The sequence below is a fragment of the Mus caroli genome, chromosome 15 (genome assembly GCF_900094665.2).
Source record: "Mus caroli chromosome 15, CAROLI_EIJ_v1.1, whole genome shotgun sequence".
NCBI lineage: Eukaryota > Metazoa > Chordata > Mammalia > Rodentia > Muridae > Mus > Mus caroli.
In genome coordinates this window covers 97314322-97332883 of record NC_034584.1, presented here as the reverse complement: position 1 = coordinate 97332883, position 18562 = coordinate 97314322, and the positions used below count along the sequence as shown (strand labels likewise).

The window sequence follows — 18562 nt, the reverse complement described above, 5'->3', positions numbered from 1 at the left end:
GCCCAGCTGGCCCTACCTGAAAAATCTCTCTCTCTCTTTCTCTGTGTCTCTGTCTCTGTGTCAGTCTTTGTCTCTGTCTCTGATTCTATCTCTGTGTCTCTGTCTCAGTCTCTCTCCTCCCCTTCCCCCACAGGCTGGACCACCCTAATTGACACCAAAACAACTAAATGTCATTTGGGGACTAGAAGAAGTATATTCCTATGGTATTTTTTTTTTTGGAATAGAATTTTATGCACACATTCTCAAATGCTTTTTGAAATAGATATTTACACCCTTAAATAAGTCTATATGTTCCAAGTAACTTATCTTTAGTCTACCTCCCTCTCCAGCAGAAACCTGAATAGCACTACTCCTTCAAATCTACATCTTACTTACCATCTTTCTCAATGCTGAAGAAGGAAGACGGGTCAGTGGCAAGGAGTGGGAGGGAAACAGCAAGAAAGATCAAGAGTAGGCATGCCACCTTATACTCTTCTTCAGGGGATGAGTTATCTGGGGGGACACAAGGGAAAGTAAGCTCAGCAAACTGGAATAATCTCCTACAGGGTCCTACTTCACAGAAGTATAGTTGTGTGCGAAAATATCTCTAACATGATTTAGCATCTATTGTAGACAAGTTAAAAGTGACTAAAGGAGACAGAAGTACCCAGTTATAGTGAGCCTCAAATCCTAGAATCCTGCCCATGCCCATGGCAGAGCAAAACTCCCATTAAGAGCTCTGCTGACAGGCATCCAAGGATACCTGTCAGCTTCTTCAAGAGCTGGAGAGGCAGAAAGGGGAGAAAAAATTCTCACTGATCAAGAGAGGAGAAAACGGATGAATCTGGCAAATTTAAAGAGCTTAATATCAATCCCTAGATTCAGGTCCCTTTGAGGTATATATGACAACACATGGGCCAAATCACAGAAACGTGTAACGGAACATGTAAGAGTGGGCCCGGGAAAGGACTGGAAGGTGCACAGGATCACTGTGGGGAACTTGGATGTCATTCCACACAACCTAGTGTGAGATCATCTGCTATCTAGAGTTGTTCTCTCATTGATTTGTTTGCATGGATCTTATTTCCCCAACCTCACCATAAGTTTCCTGAGCAGTTGTTGAACAAGAGACTCTCACTCAGAACTATCTTCTTCAGCTTGATCAACAAAACCTAAATCACCTCTGTGAACATCTTCTGAAGGTTAGGGACTATATTTTGTCTTACATCCCATCTTACATCATCTAAATTCACAACCCCAAACAAAACCTTCTTTAATTTGACATTCCACCTGCCCAAAGTGGAGCACAAGCCCTTCCTTGCCCATTTTCCATCTTACCAGCTTTCAGATTGGCAATGGCAGCTACCAAGGCTGGGTCAATGTCACAGCTCACCCCTGCAGCACATGCCAGCTCAAAGACACTCAGGGTGACCTGATAGAGAACAAAACAAAATCCTGGAGAGAAATTCTAGCATAGGAGAGGTGCTTGATCAAAGCTACCAGCAGCCAGGAAACCTAGGTCGTGGTATTTTAACTTATAGTTTACTGTTATTTTTCTAGATGGCCATCTCAAGCTTTCTGTAGCCTGCAAAGGGCAAAACTGCTTTACAGAGCTGTGGAGATGGCTGTCAATAAAGTATTTACTGCACAAGCATGAGAACCTGAATTTGAATCCCAGCACCCACATAAAAAAAAAAAAAAGTTGTGCATGGTAGTGTACATTTATAACCCTGGCTCTGGGTCCAGAGTGGAGAGACAGGATGATCCTGGGGTTCACTGGCCAGTTATCCTAACCATATCAATGAACTACCAGTTCAATGAAACATCCTATCTCACAAAATAAGGTGGAGAAAAATTGAGGACACACATGCGCATACACCCATACGCACAAATGGACAAACCCACATGAATACACACACACTGCTTAGCATTCAAGGAAAACCTTATTTTCCTAAATGCTTCATTTAATCAGTTCAGCCAAGGTTACTTATTCACTTGTGCCAGATTACCACTTCCTTTCTTTCATGCTTTGGTCCAAGTCCTTTCAGTCTCTAATGTTGTTCCCTCTTCTCTGTTTACATCTGAGTTATGAGCACCCCTCAAGCTTAATTCAAGACTTGTAGGCCTCCCTGACTCAGTCTCAACTCCTCTCTCCTTCCTTTCTTGTTTTACTGACCAAGCACAGACCATACGCAACACCTGGTATTAGCTGTCTTTTCAGAGGGGAAGCAAAACATGTGGCTTCTTCCCAAACAGAGTCCACATTTTAAACATCCTGTGGCATAGTAGAGGGAGAAGGCCTTTTGGAAGTGAGATAGATCTTGGCTCAAATCTTACCACCACCATTTACCACCTTTAGACATCCCTGTGTCTAAAGGTTTTAACCTCTTTGAGCCTCAGGATTCTCATCTGTAAAAGGGGGACAGTGACACTTATAACAGAATATATGGGTAAAGCATCAACCTTAGTGACTAACAGAATTCCTACCCTCTTCTCCCTTTACTGTAACCAGATCTTTGCACTCTTCTTCATCTTCCTAGTGTTTTGCCTAGGGCTGAACACATATACAAGGCATCAATAGAGACTGACTGATTGATACCTGGATCTCTCATTCGTTGTACTCAGAATTGAGTTCTCAGGATGCAACTCAAATCATGACTCCCATCCCAAGCACTTAGACCTCTTTTGAAGGTTTGTTTTTCTTTTTTCTGGGGGGTTTTTTTGTTGTTGTTTTTTGTTTTTCTAAGGCACATTTTTTTCACAAATGCCCCACACATGTCATAGCAACACATTCTGTAAATAGTACCAATACAGAAGCCACCGTCTGCTCAGCCCTTTATTTAAATCCCTTAGACCCGCCTGCCTATGGCCACAGGCCAAGCATATCAGGGACATAATGAATCATAGGTGGTACTGAAGGAAGAAAGGGATGGTTGACAAGTCTCATTTTCCCTTCCTCTACTCTATCTCTGAGATAATAGAGACCTTCCTCCAGGCTTTCCCTTTCTCTACCCATCTGCCTATATTCTCAAGCAAGTTGAGCCTAAAAATCAGAACCGTCCAGATGATGTGAGCTGGACAAACTCCTGACTGAATGGAGCACTCAGCTTGTCATCAGCAACTGCTGGAAACCAGAGCTATGCATCAAATCAACCTTCCAACAGGGGCGGAGAACCCACTCAAGTGTCACCCTTCACCTGACCCCCAGGTGATTTGGGGCAGAAAAAGGAGGGAACTCTGTACAAGTTTTGATTCCCAAGTAAGGAAGTTCCTAACACCTTCTTTAATTCTTCCAGCTCACCACTTCAAGGATTCCTTTAAAGGAATCAATCATAAGAGAAATAGCCTGTTCATTATACCAGAAGGAACTTGTCCCCAGGCTTTGGCTGTATTTCCTGCATAACACATTTGTTTGTACTAGATGATTCAAAAGGCAAGCTAATTCCAAGGGTGGAGGGAATGGACAGTTAACTCCGTTCACATGCAGAAGCTGTTCTCTCTCTCTCTCTCTCTCTCTCTCTCTCTCTCTCTCTCTCTCTCTCTCTCTCTCTCTCTCTCTCTCTCTCTCCCCCTCTCCCCCTCTCCCTCTCTCCCTCTCTCCCTCTCCCTCTCCCTCCCTCTCTCCCCAAGTTCTCTTCCTCTCTCAAACTTTCCCTCTCCTATGCCTCATGGGTTCCTGAAACAGATGTTAGGGGAGGACTGATATTTAAGAACTGAGAGGGAGAAAAGGCTGAGGCAGGGGTACCTCTGAGGTACCCCTCAGAGGTGGGTGGGAAAGGAAGGAACAAATCTTACAAATAGTACTTCTGACTAAGGAGGGGATATGTTTGCAAGGAACTTGGCATCTGCTTTCCATATTGCTCATTTCAAGTGAAAACCTATACTACTCCAGATCTTACCCATCTCCCCACATAGATGTTTCCCCAAGTCTCTCATGGCTTCCACTTTCTTCTGTACCCAATATGGGTCTGTCCTCTCTCCTTCTCCCTCTCCTCCTTCTCTCCCTCTCCCTCTCCTCCCTCTCCCTCTCCTCTCTCTCTCCCTCTACCTCTCAAAGTCTGCCCACCTTGTTTCCCCCCTTAAGTCCCAACTTTTGTTCTTCAGAGCTCCTTGCAAGATACTATAGACAACTTTTGTCTTCACTAAGTCATCTAACTGAATCCCAAGTTGCACCCCTACCTTAATGTCTGTGTCAGGGGTGACAAACTCCTTCAGGCACTCAATGGGGCCCATGAGAAAAGGGCAGTGGGAAGAAAAAACCTATAGAGAGGAAAAAAAAAAAAAAAATGAGCGAATTCAAAATCAGAGATCAAAACTGACCTGAAGGGGGCCTCGACTTAAGAAGCCAGGATTCCAATCCCCATCCCCCGAGGCCCGGAAGTTCTCTAAATTCAGGTATCTGAAGAATCTCTGCCAAGCTCAGCCACCTCCCCTCCATGCTCACAATGATTCACATAAACCCTATCTGCAGAGAGGCCTAGGGATTTTGCAATAACCTTCCCCCACTCACCTCCTGAAGTCCCTCTTGGGCCATGGCCCTAAAACTGAGAATCACCCCAATGATGGTCATTCGTTTCAGCACATTTTCAGCCCCTGAAGAGGAAGTGTGTTGTGAGAAAAGAGAATAAGGGAGAATGGTGATGATTTTTGCTTTTCCAGGCCCAGCCTAATCCCCAGCTCCTCAAAGCCCCCAACATTCACAGTGACTCCCTCGTAGTTCCTTTAGAACGGTGTTTGTTTACCTGTTAGCTGGGGCAGCAGAGATGCCATTAATTCTGGCTTGCTGAAGTTGGATCTGATCTGGACCAGAATATCCATGTTTTCCACCACAAGCTTCTGCAGTTGAAGAAAACAGAGGCATACCGCAGGGAGATAAATCAGCAACACTCTATCTTCCAGCTCCCACGGTGCCAAGGCAAGACCTTTTCCCAGGCCCCTGCCATACTACCTACCTTCAGCTCCACAATCTGAGAGGTCACATGCCACATCAGGTTTTCACTCAGGAACTTCATGCCATAGGGACCAAGAATTTCAGCCAAGGCTCGCATCTCTGGAATAGAATTTCAAAGGGGACACAGGTCCTTGGATTTTTAAAATGTTGTCTAGGAAGGAAAGAATATGGGCAACCGGTGGGGGGGGGGGGGGAGGCGGGATCTCTAGTCCTATGTATAGGTGGCAGGCCTGGCTGCCTATGGGACAATTTCCCCACTTCTCACTGGTACCTATAGCGTGACTCAACTCACATGATGATAGCTATTTTCTTCTTTTTTAAAAAATCAAAATTGATGTGTCTGTGTGCCTGAATATATGTGCACCATGAACATGAAATTCCCATATAGGCCAGAAGAGGACATCAGATCCCATGAAGCCAGAGTTAAAGACCGTGTGGGTATTGGAGCTCAAACTCCAGTCCTCCAGAGGAGTAGCTGGTACTCTTAACTGCTGAGCCATCTTTCCAGGCCCCCATTTGCTTCTTATATGAATCTGTACTTCCTGGTCCCTTTCTCTGGGTTTTGCTATTGTTATCCTAGCTAAACTTTCTTTATTGGATGTGAAGCCTCAAAGTCACTAAACCTTTCAGAGCCACTTTGTTCCTCTGTAATGTGAAAAGAAATCATGAATTCTTTGGAGGTGATGGGAGCATAAGAAACTGCATTGATAAACACTGTAGGAAACTTGGTACAGATGAAAAGGGGGTATCTTACGTGGTTGTTACCAAAAGCCCTATGCAGTTTGAGGCAGAGGCACCTCACCATGGCTTTACAGGTGATGAGATTAGGTGCCTGACCAAGGTAAGTTAATCACATCAGAGGGATGTTCAGAAACCCAATGCAAAGCCCTCCCATCCATCCCTGCAGAGACAATGCATATGCATCTGAGGTCGCGTTTCTCAGACCTCTGGTATTTAATATCTCACTGGCCCAGTTTCCCCCTGAGCTGCCTTTTCTTTTTCATAATCAGCACACATTCCCCAGAGTCTCAGTTCTTTTTGCTTTAAATTATTTATTCTTCCAAATCTAGACTTGCCCCTAAGGCTTTATCAGTCCCACCAGCTTGCTTTTGCCCTTTCTGAGTTAAATCAAATTTGCCTGGGGGAATCCCAGGTTGGAAATCCTAGTGGCAAGCTCATATGGAAGAGACTCTGGCTGTGATCTTTGGCTATGGGCCATTCCAGCATAAGAGACCAGAAGTAACAGGAGAGCAGAGTAAGAAAGACACGTTCAACATCTTTAATCGGAATTCAGAAAGGAAGGGAAACTGGGGTTCCCGGCTGCAGTCTTTGGAGGAAGGTCCAGTTAATGCCATTCACCTCCACCAACTACAGAAGAACCAACTGCCTTGGTCACTGCAGTTAATGTGATGCCTGCTCCAAAGTAAATACTAGACATTTATAGAGTCACCAATTTACAGCCACAGGACTAAGCTGAGAATTGTAAAAGGATTTTACAATCAACTAGCTACCTCAGAAAGCTAACACTGCTGCCTGAGGGGGAAAGGGTCAAAATTGCCTTCTCTGAAACTAATGAAGAGGCAGCAGGCTGGTCTACTGGGTGGATCTGCAAAACCCTCTACTCCAGCCATCACTACCCCCAGTTAGTAACCCTATGGCATCCTTTTCTTCTTATCTATCTATTTTTGAAGTAACATTGCCCCATCACCATGGCAACCCAGACAAATTGGGGTGGGGGTGGCAGAAGGGTGAATGTGCACTGCCTCCCGCTGCTTGTCAGTTGTCAGCAAGACCTAAAGCAGGTTTTAGAGGCTGCCTACAGCTTGTGGGTAGAGCTGATGAAAGGGGGCATCTAAAACCTGCAGCAGGCAAAGTATAGTCTGTTTACGGATCGAATGCAGGGGATAGTAAGGAGGCAGAGATGGAAAACAAAGATATGTACTTTGGCTTCCTTGCCTTCCCCAGAAAAGGAGAATGAAGAAGTCTGAGTCGTGAGATACCTCTGCCTATCCTAGGTCCCATGCACAATCCATCATTTACATGGAGGTGAGAGAAAAGGGGAAGAAATAGGATCCTTCACTAATTCTCAGTTGGTACCACAAGTCTTAAGAAGGAATTACAGGGTTTCAAGTCCTATTTTAAAAAGGAATAGCTTTTCAACTCACCATACCTCCCTTTTCTGCGTGTGTGTGTGTGTGTGTGTGTGTGTGTGTGTGTGTGTGCGCGCGCATGCGCACGTGCGCGCACGCACACACACATTTGACTGTCTGAGTTGAAGTCCCACCATTTATGGATGTTCAACCTCAGCACCTCCCAACTCCTCAGTGCCTTGGTATGTTCATCTGGAAAATGAGGATAGCAAGAGGAGCTCCCTTGAGGCTTTTGTGTGGCTTGAATTCTAGGTGTAAGCACTTAAAACTTAGTCTTTCACCATCTCATCAAGAAATCATCAAGGAAGAAGACTCCAAGACATCAGACCACCACTTAATAAGCCTCCCATAAGAATGTCCTCCTCAAACTTTAAATCTGTCACTACCCTATAAGAACACATCCCTTCAGTGACTAGTGAGCCTGCCTAATTCCTAAACCTCTATCCTTTTTTCACTTCACCTTCATCCCCCAAGCCTTGCTTTAGAATCTCTTTTTACATGTCCCTAAAGTTGAGCAGAGTCCAGCATAGATACCAGGAGAAACACCAAATGGGCTTCTGGGAAAGCAGGAGGATTTAGGCCAAGGTACTGTTGAAGAACAAAGTTCAGTTCTGTGGCAAGGAGACCAGGGCCCTGGACTCACCAGAGATGTCCGAGAACTCCTCAGCACTGAAGTTCTGCTCACCATCTCGGGGAAGGCTGATGAAGGCCTGCATGGCTGGGGAGAGGACAATGGCTCCACTGCTTGCCTGTCTAAGGAGACTTTCTAGGTACCTGTGGAGCAGAAGGAGAGGTGGAGTCAGGGAAGCACGAGTTAACATCCAGTCATTTCTGCCACCACCATGGTAGAGTCAGGGAGACACCCTGCTAGGAACTAGAGTGAAGAAGAAAGACCGAAAGAAGACAATACAGCAATCTATTTAACACCCTAAAGCCTTTGGCTCAGAAGCAGAGATGTGATTCCACGTGGCCTCCAACCCGTAGGAATGCCACCATGCCTTCAATTCAGTGTCATGCATTGCCAGCCTTCAACCTTGCTCGCTTTGAACAACTGAATTTCCCTTACTCTTACCCTCTCTGCCAGGTAAGACGGGCTCACACTGGCATTTTTAAAAGTATTAGCTGGGTGCCTCTGAAATACACCTAAGCTATATCCGCTCATAAGAAGGCTAGACCCAGGATCCCAGAATCCGGTCTCAAATCTAACCTCTGGCTAAGAGCACCCATCACCCAGTCTTCAAATCTTCTCTCCTAACCTCTGGAGAAGTCAGAGGAGCTGACTCCAGCAGTGCCTGCAGACAAAGGCCTACCAACTGCAGCACTCACCAGGATACCAGTTCTGAGTTTGCATTTTACAGCATGATGGCTAACCACCAGTGAGCCAAACTCAGCTTCCAATCAGTGTTTTCCCCACTAATTACAATTAGTTGTCAAATTGAACATTTATATTAAAAAATAATTTACTGCAGCAGTATTCAGTGGGTACTAGAAGGTAACTATCTCTGTGAGAGAGGCAATCCTACTATAAATGCTCAAAGCCCTAGACTAGCTGGTGAAGTACACCCACCTAGCCAGGCTAGCCTCTTCCCAGTATTCTGCTAAACTGATAGTAGATTTAAAGCGCCACCCAGTGGCTTGGGGAAGGAGAAATCGACCTCTTGGCTCATTAAAAAGTTCAAAGAAAATGGTGCTGTCCAAGAGGGCCCCTTTCCCTGTTCAGAACAATCTACTGGACTTGACACAGCCTTGGCTGAGAATGAGGAGACAATGTGCAGGAGGGAGAGAAGCTAAAGCAAAAAAGAGAAATAAGAATGTCAGAAAGAAGAATCCTTTTCAACAGAAACAGTAAGAATCCAGAACAGGTAAGTTAAGGCTTAGACATTAAGAGGAACATAGTCAAAGAGCTGCAGGGTTAATGTGTAGAAAGTGATGTAAAAGCTAGACTAGAAGGAGATCCAGGTCTGCCTTTCATATTTCTGTCATCCACAAGCAAAAACAAACCTCCTCGCAGGTTCAGAGAGACGTTGCAGATTAAAGCACTTGATCATGAGGACCTACTATTCAAGGAAAAAGTACTAGTAGAGGTTAACAGGAAGAAAGAACACTGACCAGTTTGTGTAGAGAGTGGTGACAGTCTGCTCGCCAGATGAGTCCAGCGGCTGTGTCTGCTGCAGGAGGGCATTGCGAACGATTCTGGAAGCATCTGCACCCAAAAACTGTGCCAATGACTGGATGAAACTGATGTATGCTTTGACTCCTGCCAGCAGCTCAGAAGGCCTAAGGATCTCCTGGGTTGTGGCATTGTAGCCAGCCAAAGTCACGATGGCCCTAAGTGACAAAAGCCTTAATAATTACAAATATATTAACAACCACAGAAACAACCCTACATTCCTTATGCTACACATATTATCTCATTTAAACCCCCAGTGATTCACTAAGGTAGGCACTATTATCCCTATTTTGTGAATAATAAAACTGAGTAAGTAAATCACTTTCTGAAGATCACACAGCTGGCCGGTGGCAGCTTGGACTTGTGTCCATTGACATTTGATTCCTAACCATTTCTTTCTCTGGAGAAATTAGATCAGCTGATAAAAGACCCGAGCTTCCAAATGCCATCTAACTCTAAGGAAAAAATTAGTCCCAACTTCTGCCAAGAATGGAAAACCATGCTTAGAAATCCTTGGAGACACAGTACAGTCCCAGGCTGTCATAAATGCTAGACCAGATAGAACACTGCAGCCTACATCCTCCAGAGAAGACAGAATAAATGTCTGCTGCATACAGTCAAGTGCACAGTATGTTCCTTCCTCGGGGCTAAGATTTCCTGTTACAGCCAATCCTTTGAATTACAGCTTTTTCTTCATTAAGGTTAATAGCCAGGGTAGAACATAATCTTCAAGGTATATCTCTCATTTATACTACTATACATGAGTTCCTCAAATTCTTCCTAAGCTGTGAGATATTTGGAAGCCTTTGCTTGGTTGCCATTTTGGCAAAATGTTTATGGCAGGGCTTCAGGAAGCTCTGTTCCCACAAATGAATGGGAAATTTTAGAACCTTGGGTACCACTTAAAGGAAAATAACATAGAAAGGAAAGGTGAGAGACAAGCCTAATCAATATTGGAACTTTTAGCCAGTTGTGGTGGCACACACTTGTGATGCCAACATTCAGAGCAGTAAAGCAGGAGGAGTATGATCTAAAGTCTATCCCTGGGCTACATACTACTTAGGAAAGCTCTGTCTCAAAAAAGGATAGGGTAGAAGCTAACAACCATCTGTAACTCCAATTCCAGACAATTCAACATCCTCTTCTGGTATCCAAAGGCTCCAAACATGTGTGCATTGCACAGATACACATGCAAGCAAAACATCCACACACATGAAAAATAAAATAAAATTTCCATTAATTTTTTTTCAAAAGCTAAAACCTCTAGACAAACCCTGGAGCTCTTGGAATAATGACCCTGTGAAGCAAGAATCAGAGATTCCAGGAAATTAATGATCACGCCCTTACTGCTTCAGGGCCTGGAAAACACCACAGCTGCTGAAGGTGTGCACGGCATTTATCACACCATCATCTCCTTGACATCGTGTGCAACTGAAGCACTTCCTCCTCTAGAGTTAATGTGTACAGAACAAAAACAAGCTAATTTCACTTCACCCAGGCAAAACCCTGATAGGGAAATAAATCTGCATCTCTCACAGTTAAAACACAATTTATAACTGGTCTCCTGCTTCTGTTCTCATTCATGTTGATAAAGCCAGAGCAAACTGTGGATACAAATCTTATTACAGCTTTGCTCCAGATGAGCAAAGTCTGCATGTCTAGATGTGGCCCAGTCCTTACAATATTCTGCACAGTTGCTCCACTGCTGTTTAATCTCATGTCCCACCCAGATCACTAGGGTTCTGTTTCTGTCACCACTCTGCCTCCTTGTCCCTTGAATATGTCTTCATCTCAGCCTTGGAAACACTGGTTATTCCGCATACAGTGATTGTTCCCAGACAGTCACATACCACACCTGGCTTTATAGTTGTTTCAGGAGTTCATTCAGATGTCATTTTTTTTCAAGGTGGACACCATGAACATACTATCTAAAACTGCATCAACTCCTTAACATACACAGACTTCCTATGACATCTCCCTTCCCTGCTATATCTTTCTGTTTAGCATTTATCACTAACCTGACATGTATGCTACTCACTTATTTTGTTAGTCTGTTTCCCCTTCTACAAGATAAACTTCATGGGGCCAGGCTATGTTTTGTATGCTACTTTATCAACAGCCTCTAGAATGGTCCTGACACATAGTAGGTGTTCAATAAATACTTGTTAAATTAATTGCTCATATTCAAAGACAAAAGGACAATGAATTAGTCATAATCATTCCTCTCGATACCCTAACTACAGTGCCTCAGACATTAGTATCCTTCCTTCTTCAGACAACAATGGAATGAGGGGCAAAGTACAGGAAGGGAATTTATTTAACTAAGGCTTATTATATGGCAGGAACTTTGCACTCATAGTAATCTGTATTTGTCTACTAACCCTCAATTTCAGGTCATTCTCCATGATCTACAAGGTAAATATCATTATCCTGGACTGAGTAGGAAGGAAACTGACTCAGATAAGTTAGATAATCTGCTCCATTGTTATAGCTAATGGCTAGGATGTGGGCACAGTGCTGCAGGATGAACTGACTCTGCACTCTTCCCCCCTGCCCCCTTTTTTAAGGTCTTGTGTAGTCAGGCTGGCCTAGAATTCTCTAGGTAACCAAGGATGACCAAAAGCCCCTGACATTCTAGCCTCTATGTCCCAACTGCTGGCCTCTCTGCTCACTCTACTAAGCAAGGGGGATAGACCAGCTGCTCACCAAAATCTACAGAAGTAGGGCTCTTTTTTTTCTTTCCCACAGGGGAACCAGACTGTATCAGAGTCTCTATCTAGCCTGTGACATGACCACCAGGATGGATCTAACAGAGCCATACTGAAGACTGCCACAGAATACAAACATGGGCCAGAGAATGCTACCTGTTAAGCCTGGCCTCCAGGTGACTGCTGAGATACTCAGATGGGAAGATGGTGTGTTCAAACACAGAGAAACTGTGCACATGATTCATTGCCAGTGCCAATTCAGTCAAGTTTAGATGTAGTTTGTCCATGCTGAAAGGAAAAAGAGAATTTGATTATGGTGCTGGTCTGGTGCTGTCCATTGGCTTCTGGGAAGGAAATGCCAGGCTGTGTTGTTTAGAGCTCTGCTACTCTTGAGAGACACTCAGCCTAGAATGGTACACACTGATGCTCTTCAAACGCAAAGTAGGAAACTCACCTGGGTGCTTTTTTGTATCTATCAACTCACACCACCTCCCCTACTTCCACCCCCCCACACACACACACACCCAATCACATTCCTTCTTTCCCTTTTCTCCCTCCGTTAATACAGCACAATTTGGCCCTCAGGAGCCAGACCCTCACTTAGTGACAAGGCTGCGGTTCTTCCGATGACTCTCTGCTCCTGGCTTGTCCCTCTCAGGCTCTCCTTTCCTGGGAGCCTGCCTCTGCTTCATGGACTTCTTGTTCTTGGCTTTGCTGATGGTGGTGGCACAGTGCTTAGGTAGAAGCTTTGAAACAGACATGGTGGGGAAATAAGCAAAAGTCATTGCTAACAGCTGAGAAAAGACTCCTCCATCATCAGCTGCTCCTTTCCCCACCCACCTAGCTTCTCTTTCTCTAGTGGGGACTTTTTTAGAATGTGTTCACCTCTTCCTGTGTGTTCATAAATATTTCCCTATGTACATCCTCAAACCCTGAGATGCCAGTGTCTCTCAAGGATGAAAGCACTGCTCCCCTACCCACATCTGAGGTCTTTCCTAACAGAAAAATTTAAGGGAAAATAGTCAGAGCCAAAACTCCACTTACCTTATTTTGTAGGGTCCCAAAGTGGGGAAACAATACTTTTTGCTAGATAAACCTATCATCTCACCAGCTATACCCCTTCTTGTTCTGTCTACTGCCCAATCTACCATGGCTCTCCCAGTTCTCAAAGTTCACATGTTCAGTATCCTTTCCTTGTTTCTTCTTTTTCTTAAATATGTGTATATGTATATTTTTTGCTAGCTAGCTCAAACATCAATCCTCCATTTCTCCTTTCTCTGTGTAGCCCTACAGAAGATACAAACTATCACTTGATACTCAAATTGCCTTAGGGAATCACTTTGGATGAGCCATGCAGGAAAATTCATTTTGTAATCACACTTCCTATTCTTAAATACAAACTCAGTAGATTCAAAAAATTCAAAAAATAAAATAAAATCCACCATAGTAGACAAAGATACTTTAATACAAAAGTATTTGTGGTTGGTTAAAAAACCAGTATCCAAATATATAACCTTAATAGTAATAGCATCAATAATTATTTACTCAAAATGTTAACTCTGAAGGGCCAATACTCACTTGCTTACAACAGTTCTGTGCACAAATAATTATTCACACAAGGCTTAGTCATTCCTGACACAGCACTGAGTAAGCCTGCCTACCATACATGTAGTAGATATTCGTAGAGTATGATGAATACAACTGTAAGTATCCTCACTTGTGTATCTTCTGTGCATCAATTACTTACATTCTTTTAATCACATATTTGTATTTCCCTTACCTACACTGGGACATTCCCAAAGACAGGGATCATGTACCTTCCTTCTTGATCTTCACTCCAAACTATTAGCCTAAGAGGTTAGTGTCCATCAAGCTTCACACAATACAAGTGCTAACATTTATTGGCTACTGTATATACAAAATATTTAGTGTACTCTATTTCATTTAATCCTTACTGCAACTCTGTGAAAAATGTAATTCATCCTTACTTGACATATAAGAAAATGAAAAAGCTGCATGATACAATAACTGTTTATCTGTACTCACAAACTTAGACATATTACACATGTATAGACACACACACACACACTCACAGCTTACTTCCTCTCCTATAAAAGTTGCTACTATTCTGACTCAAATCCAGGAAGGGTAGGTAGTCTGGGAAATTCAAGTCTCCATAGACAAAAACAAAACTAACTTCTTATTCCTGATTTTCTGAAATGTAGGCTGATCTAATCATGACCAGGTGCTATGAGTCAGTAAAGGGAGAAAGACAAAAAATAAAAATAAAAAAATAAAAATCCAACAACCCAGAAGACAAGAAAGTAACTAGCACTAGAGTGCTTGAAAAGTTCAGTTAGTTGTAGACTGGGATGCTGATGAACAGAAAAACTAGACAAGATAGAGACCTGGGACCATTGTTGAAAGTATGTGAGCACCATGCAAAGGAGACAAAGTTCATCTCCCAAAACTCTCCAAATGGAGCACAGATTTTAATGGAGTTTATCTGCTCAAGTAAAAGTGTTTTCAGGTATTTCTATACTGAGTGTATCCAACCTACCACAACAGATCATGTGCAACCAAGGATAAAACAAAATCACAAACATTAAGACGTGTGTGTGGTGTGTGGTATTTGGTGTGTGTGTGTGTGTGTGTGTGCGCGCGCGCACGCGCGCGCGCCATTTTGTAACTCAGTTGTGGAGTTCTCCAGCATGAATTTTGTAAAAGACTACCTCAGGTCACAATGTCAAAAGGTTGTGTGTTGTGATTCTAATCCCAAGAGCTTATTTCAAGTGACTATACTGATAGAGGAATCCTGGCCTAAACCAAGTTCACAAAAGCCCTAGCCCTACTCAAGAAATGGAGAATCTATCTGACCTGTGAGAGAGAAACAAGAGTGGCCCGAGGAAAAGGCACTGAAGGTAAGAAAGGAGACTGAACCAGGGGATACCTGTTCATTCAGGTTCCGCTGTTCCGCACATATCTCAAGCACACAGTTGCTGGTCTGCTTGGCCATATCTTCCAGGAAGGAGTTGCAGTGGTGAAGACCATGGTTCTTCAGGTGAGGGTACTATGGAGAGGACCAGGAATAAACACATCATATGGAGGACACATCCCCTCCCCATACTGCTCTTGCTCCTTGCCTGAGCCATCCTCCTCTAAAGAGAGGATACATTCTATATCAAACAGAGATGTTTGGGACTTATTCCTGTTCCCTTCCCAGGATCAAAACCAACCCCTAGAACTATATTTTGAGAAACAGGAAAGAGACAGGGCTGGAGATGCATTAGAGCTTGAAAATCAAGGTGTCAACCTCCTCTGGGCACATTTCATGAACGCAGTGGACAAAATGAGCACAAATCAGGGGGAAGGCGATGGTGTAGCGAAGCATGGTTGGTTCCTCCAGGGTCGTAGCAAACATCTTCTCAAAGGTACGGAGATGAAAGCTGCAGAGAAAGAAGAAGACTAAAAACCAGGGTTTTTTATAACCAGACCCTTTCAACAATTTTCTTCTTTCTATTTGCTACTCCCTCCTTCTTTCTGTCCTAGAGGTAGAAGGGAACCAAAGAATCTTAACCTTTTCAGAGTCTTCAAATGGCTTTCAGAGAAGCGCAATGACAGACTTGCCTTTCCTGAACAAAATTCACAGTTCCCCTGTCAGTCATCAACTGATTCAGGCCATCCTCTCTAATTCAGTACTTCCAAATTCACATTCCCTCAAAATATGACACCAGAGCTCCAGAAAACCTAGTTGAATTGCATGAGACTTGCCTTTCCTTCATAAGTATTATGCTTATGAAGTTATATTTCTCGATTTCTATAGACTGCAAAGAGCAGACATGACCATCATGTTTTGTTTATTCTTGTTTTGGTGGGTTTTGTTTGTTTGTTTGTTTGTTTGTCTGTTTCGATCCTTCAAAGAGTAGAGTTACACATTACAGTGATCAACTAATTATTGCCAAGTGTCATCTGTTGAAGACAGATAAATATTCATTCTCCAACAGCCATAGTCTCCAGCCCTCTCAGTTCTTACTTTCCCAAGTTCCACAACATTCATGTTTCCTTTATTTTATTTTGGGTTTTTTTGTTTGTTTTTTGTTTTTTTTAAAGATTTATTTATGTATTTATTTATTATATGTAAGTACACTGTAGCTGTCTTCAGACACACCAGAAGAGGGCATCAGATATCATTACAGGTGGTTGTGAGCCACCATGTGGTTGCTAGGATTTGAACTTTGGACCTTCAGAAGAGCAGTCGGGTGCTCTTACCCACTGAGCCATCTCACCAGCCCCTTATTTTGGGTTTCTGAGACAGGGTCTTACTTCACAGCTTGGGATTTACTAGAAAGCTTAGGCTAGCCTAAAACTCACAGCAATCCTCCTGCTGCAGAATCTCAAGTACTCATGTTTCTTTGGTGTTTTTTTTTGTTTTTTTTTTTTGTTTTTTTTTTTTAGGATAGTCTCTTTGAGACCCATTCTTTCTTTCAGCTCATTAAGTAGCCAAGAATGACCTTGAATTCCTGATCCAACTGTCCTTACCTTCCAAGTGCTGAGATTATAACTATGTGTCACTACACCTGGTTTCCTGTCTTTTCAATCTAAATGTCGTAGCTGGAGAGATGGCTTAGTAGTTAAGAGCATTTACTGCTCTTTGAAAGGACCCAGGTTCAGTTCCAAGTACTCATATCAAGTGGCTCAGAACTACCTGTATAACTCCAGCTCCAGGGGATTCAACACCTTCCTTTGTCCTTTGTGGGTACCCACATACAGGTGGAATACACACAGAGAGACATATATTCATACCCATAAATGAAAATAAACATTTGAATTATAATGTCCTAAGAATTTAAAATAGCAAAACAGAAAAAAAAAAAAAAACTAAAGAAGTTTACAAGAAAACATGGACACATGCCTTTAATCCCAGCACTCAGGAGGCAGAGGCAGGCAGAACTATATAAGCCAACCAGAATGAGTTTCAGGACACCCAAGACTACACAAAAACCCTGTCTCCAAAACTCTGAGAGAGAGAGAGAGAGAGAGAGAGAGAGAGAGAGAGAGAGAGAGAGAGAGAATATCAAGTGAACGATGAAATCAGAAACAGGACACACCAGAAAGTAGAAAGGTCAGAGGTTTCCACCAGCATTTTCTCTACTGAGTCCAACATCTGGGAGTGAAAGATGATGAGGTTCATGACCTTGGCTAGGTCAGGGTTCTCATGCAGGTGCAAAGGTGCCTTCGACACGCTGGTATATGCCTGTGGTTGGAGTTGGGAAGAGTAGAGAAAAACAAGACAAATGAGATGAAGCTGAGGCTCGGGGCTACCATCTGATCTGAGTGTGTTGTGTCTTGTCTAGTCAGCAGTTTTCAAAGATTCTCTGATCTTAAGAAATTAAAAATGGTGGAGAAACTCAGATGAAGAATCAGAACAGAGGCCACCACCGGATGAGAGCCTTACCTGTAGGCGAAACCAATCCAGCCTTAATCCAGAAAAGTCAAATTTCTCTTCATTATCAACTATAAAAACAAGCAAATGTAAAAGAAAATGAAAAAAACAAAAACAAAAAAACCAGTACCAAGCACCTGGCTGCACAGGATAGCAGCCTCTTCAAAGTTCTCTTATCCAGGGCTCTGGCTGACAGACCAGTCTTCCAGGAAACCGTGTCTGCCTCGTAAGAGCTCTGCTGCCTCCTCCTTCCACCACTTACCTTGCTTGAGATTCAGAGAGGACAGTATGCTAACAAATGAGGACATAATGACAGACTCCTCCTCTGGACACACGGACAGATTCTGAAAGAAAAGTAGAAGGTGCAGTCAGTGCTCACAGGTTCATAGGATGGAAAATGCAGCCACGGGCTCAGTCTGTGTGTGAAAATGGAAGGAACTGCTGGCTACCCAAAACAGAAAAACCCAAGCAAGAAACAGACGGAGCTGCCTAGGATTCCTGCTATGAGGCATGCCATTTCTCTTCATTTTCTTTCCTCTTGCTTAGAGGGAAGAAATCTGCTGAGACTATTCATCTGTAGTGTATAGCAGCTTTATGAAACCCAAACTATAGACATTCAGCCACAGTGGCTCCAGAAGGAAAAATCACCAGGAATCATGCTGGGGTCTCTGAGATGTCATCAGTGGAACATACCTGAATGATGTCACTAAGCACAAGGACATCAAATCTGGCCAGGTACTGGAGGTGGTACTGCTGAATAACTTTGATGTGTCTTCTGACCAGAGCCCTGATCTCCTCCAACAGGAACAGAAGCTCTGCAATGCTTCTGTAAAGACAAGGACAAGGACAGAGACAGACATTGATAGAACTGTGAGAGGAGAGCACAGCCACTCAAGGCAGGGACTGAGATGCGCCCCCCTCCCAGATCATGTGACACCTCCTTGCCTGTTCTCACAGTCTAAGGACAAGGTTAAGTAAATACTAACGAGTCAGCATAGTCTTCGGGTGTCTTAGTCTTGGTGACATTTTCTGTATGGCGAACCAGCCAAGTGACCTCATCACGAATGAAAGACAGGGCCATGAAAGCAAAAAGGGCCTAAGAGAGAACAAAGCCTATTAGAATTTTCTACTTAAAAAGATTTCCTACTTACAAAACAATTT

At 43.4% G+C, this 18562-nt stretch overlaps 1 protein-coding gene across 1 annotated transcript in view; it reads right to left on the bottom strand.

Annotated features, from left to right (window-relative positions):
• Positions 1-18562, bottom strand: part of Nckap1l (NCK associated protein 1 like) — a 45967-nt gene that overhangs the window by 6512 nt on the left and 20893 nt on the right. The window contains exons 12-28 of the mRNA XM_021182905.2: positions 18388-18497; positions 18095-18227; positions 17664-17745; positions 17414-17472; positions 17067-17212; positions 15272-15404; positions 14909-15028; positions 12559-12704; positions 12115-12246; positions 9190-9408; positions 7724-7854; positions 4932-5029; positions 4722-4815; positions 4490-4572; positions 4159-4239; positions 1318-1411; positions 376-492 (exon numbers count right to left, since the gene is read on the bottom strand). Of these exons, the coding sequence (XP_021038564.1) occupies positions 376-492; positions 1318-1411; positions 4159-4239; positions 4490-4572; positions 4722-4815; positions 4932-5029; positions 7724-7854; positions 9190-9408; positions 12115-12246; positions 12559-12704; positions 14909-15028; positions 15272-15404; positions 17067-17212; positions 17414-17472; positions 17664-17745; positions 18095-18227; positions 18388-18497 (1978 nt within the window). The remainder of the gene's footprint in view (positions 1-375; positions 493-1317; positions 1412-4158; positions 4240-4489; positions 4573-4721; positions 4816-4931; positions 5030-7723; positions 7855-9189; positions 9409-12114; positions 12247-12558; positions 12705-14908; positions 15029-15271; positions 15405-17066; positions 17213-17413; positions 17473-17663; positions 17746-18094; positions 18228-18387; positions 18498-18562) is intronic.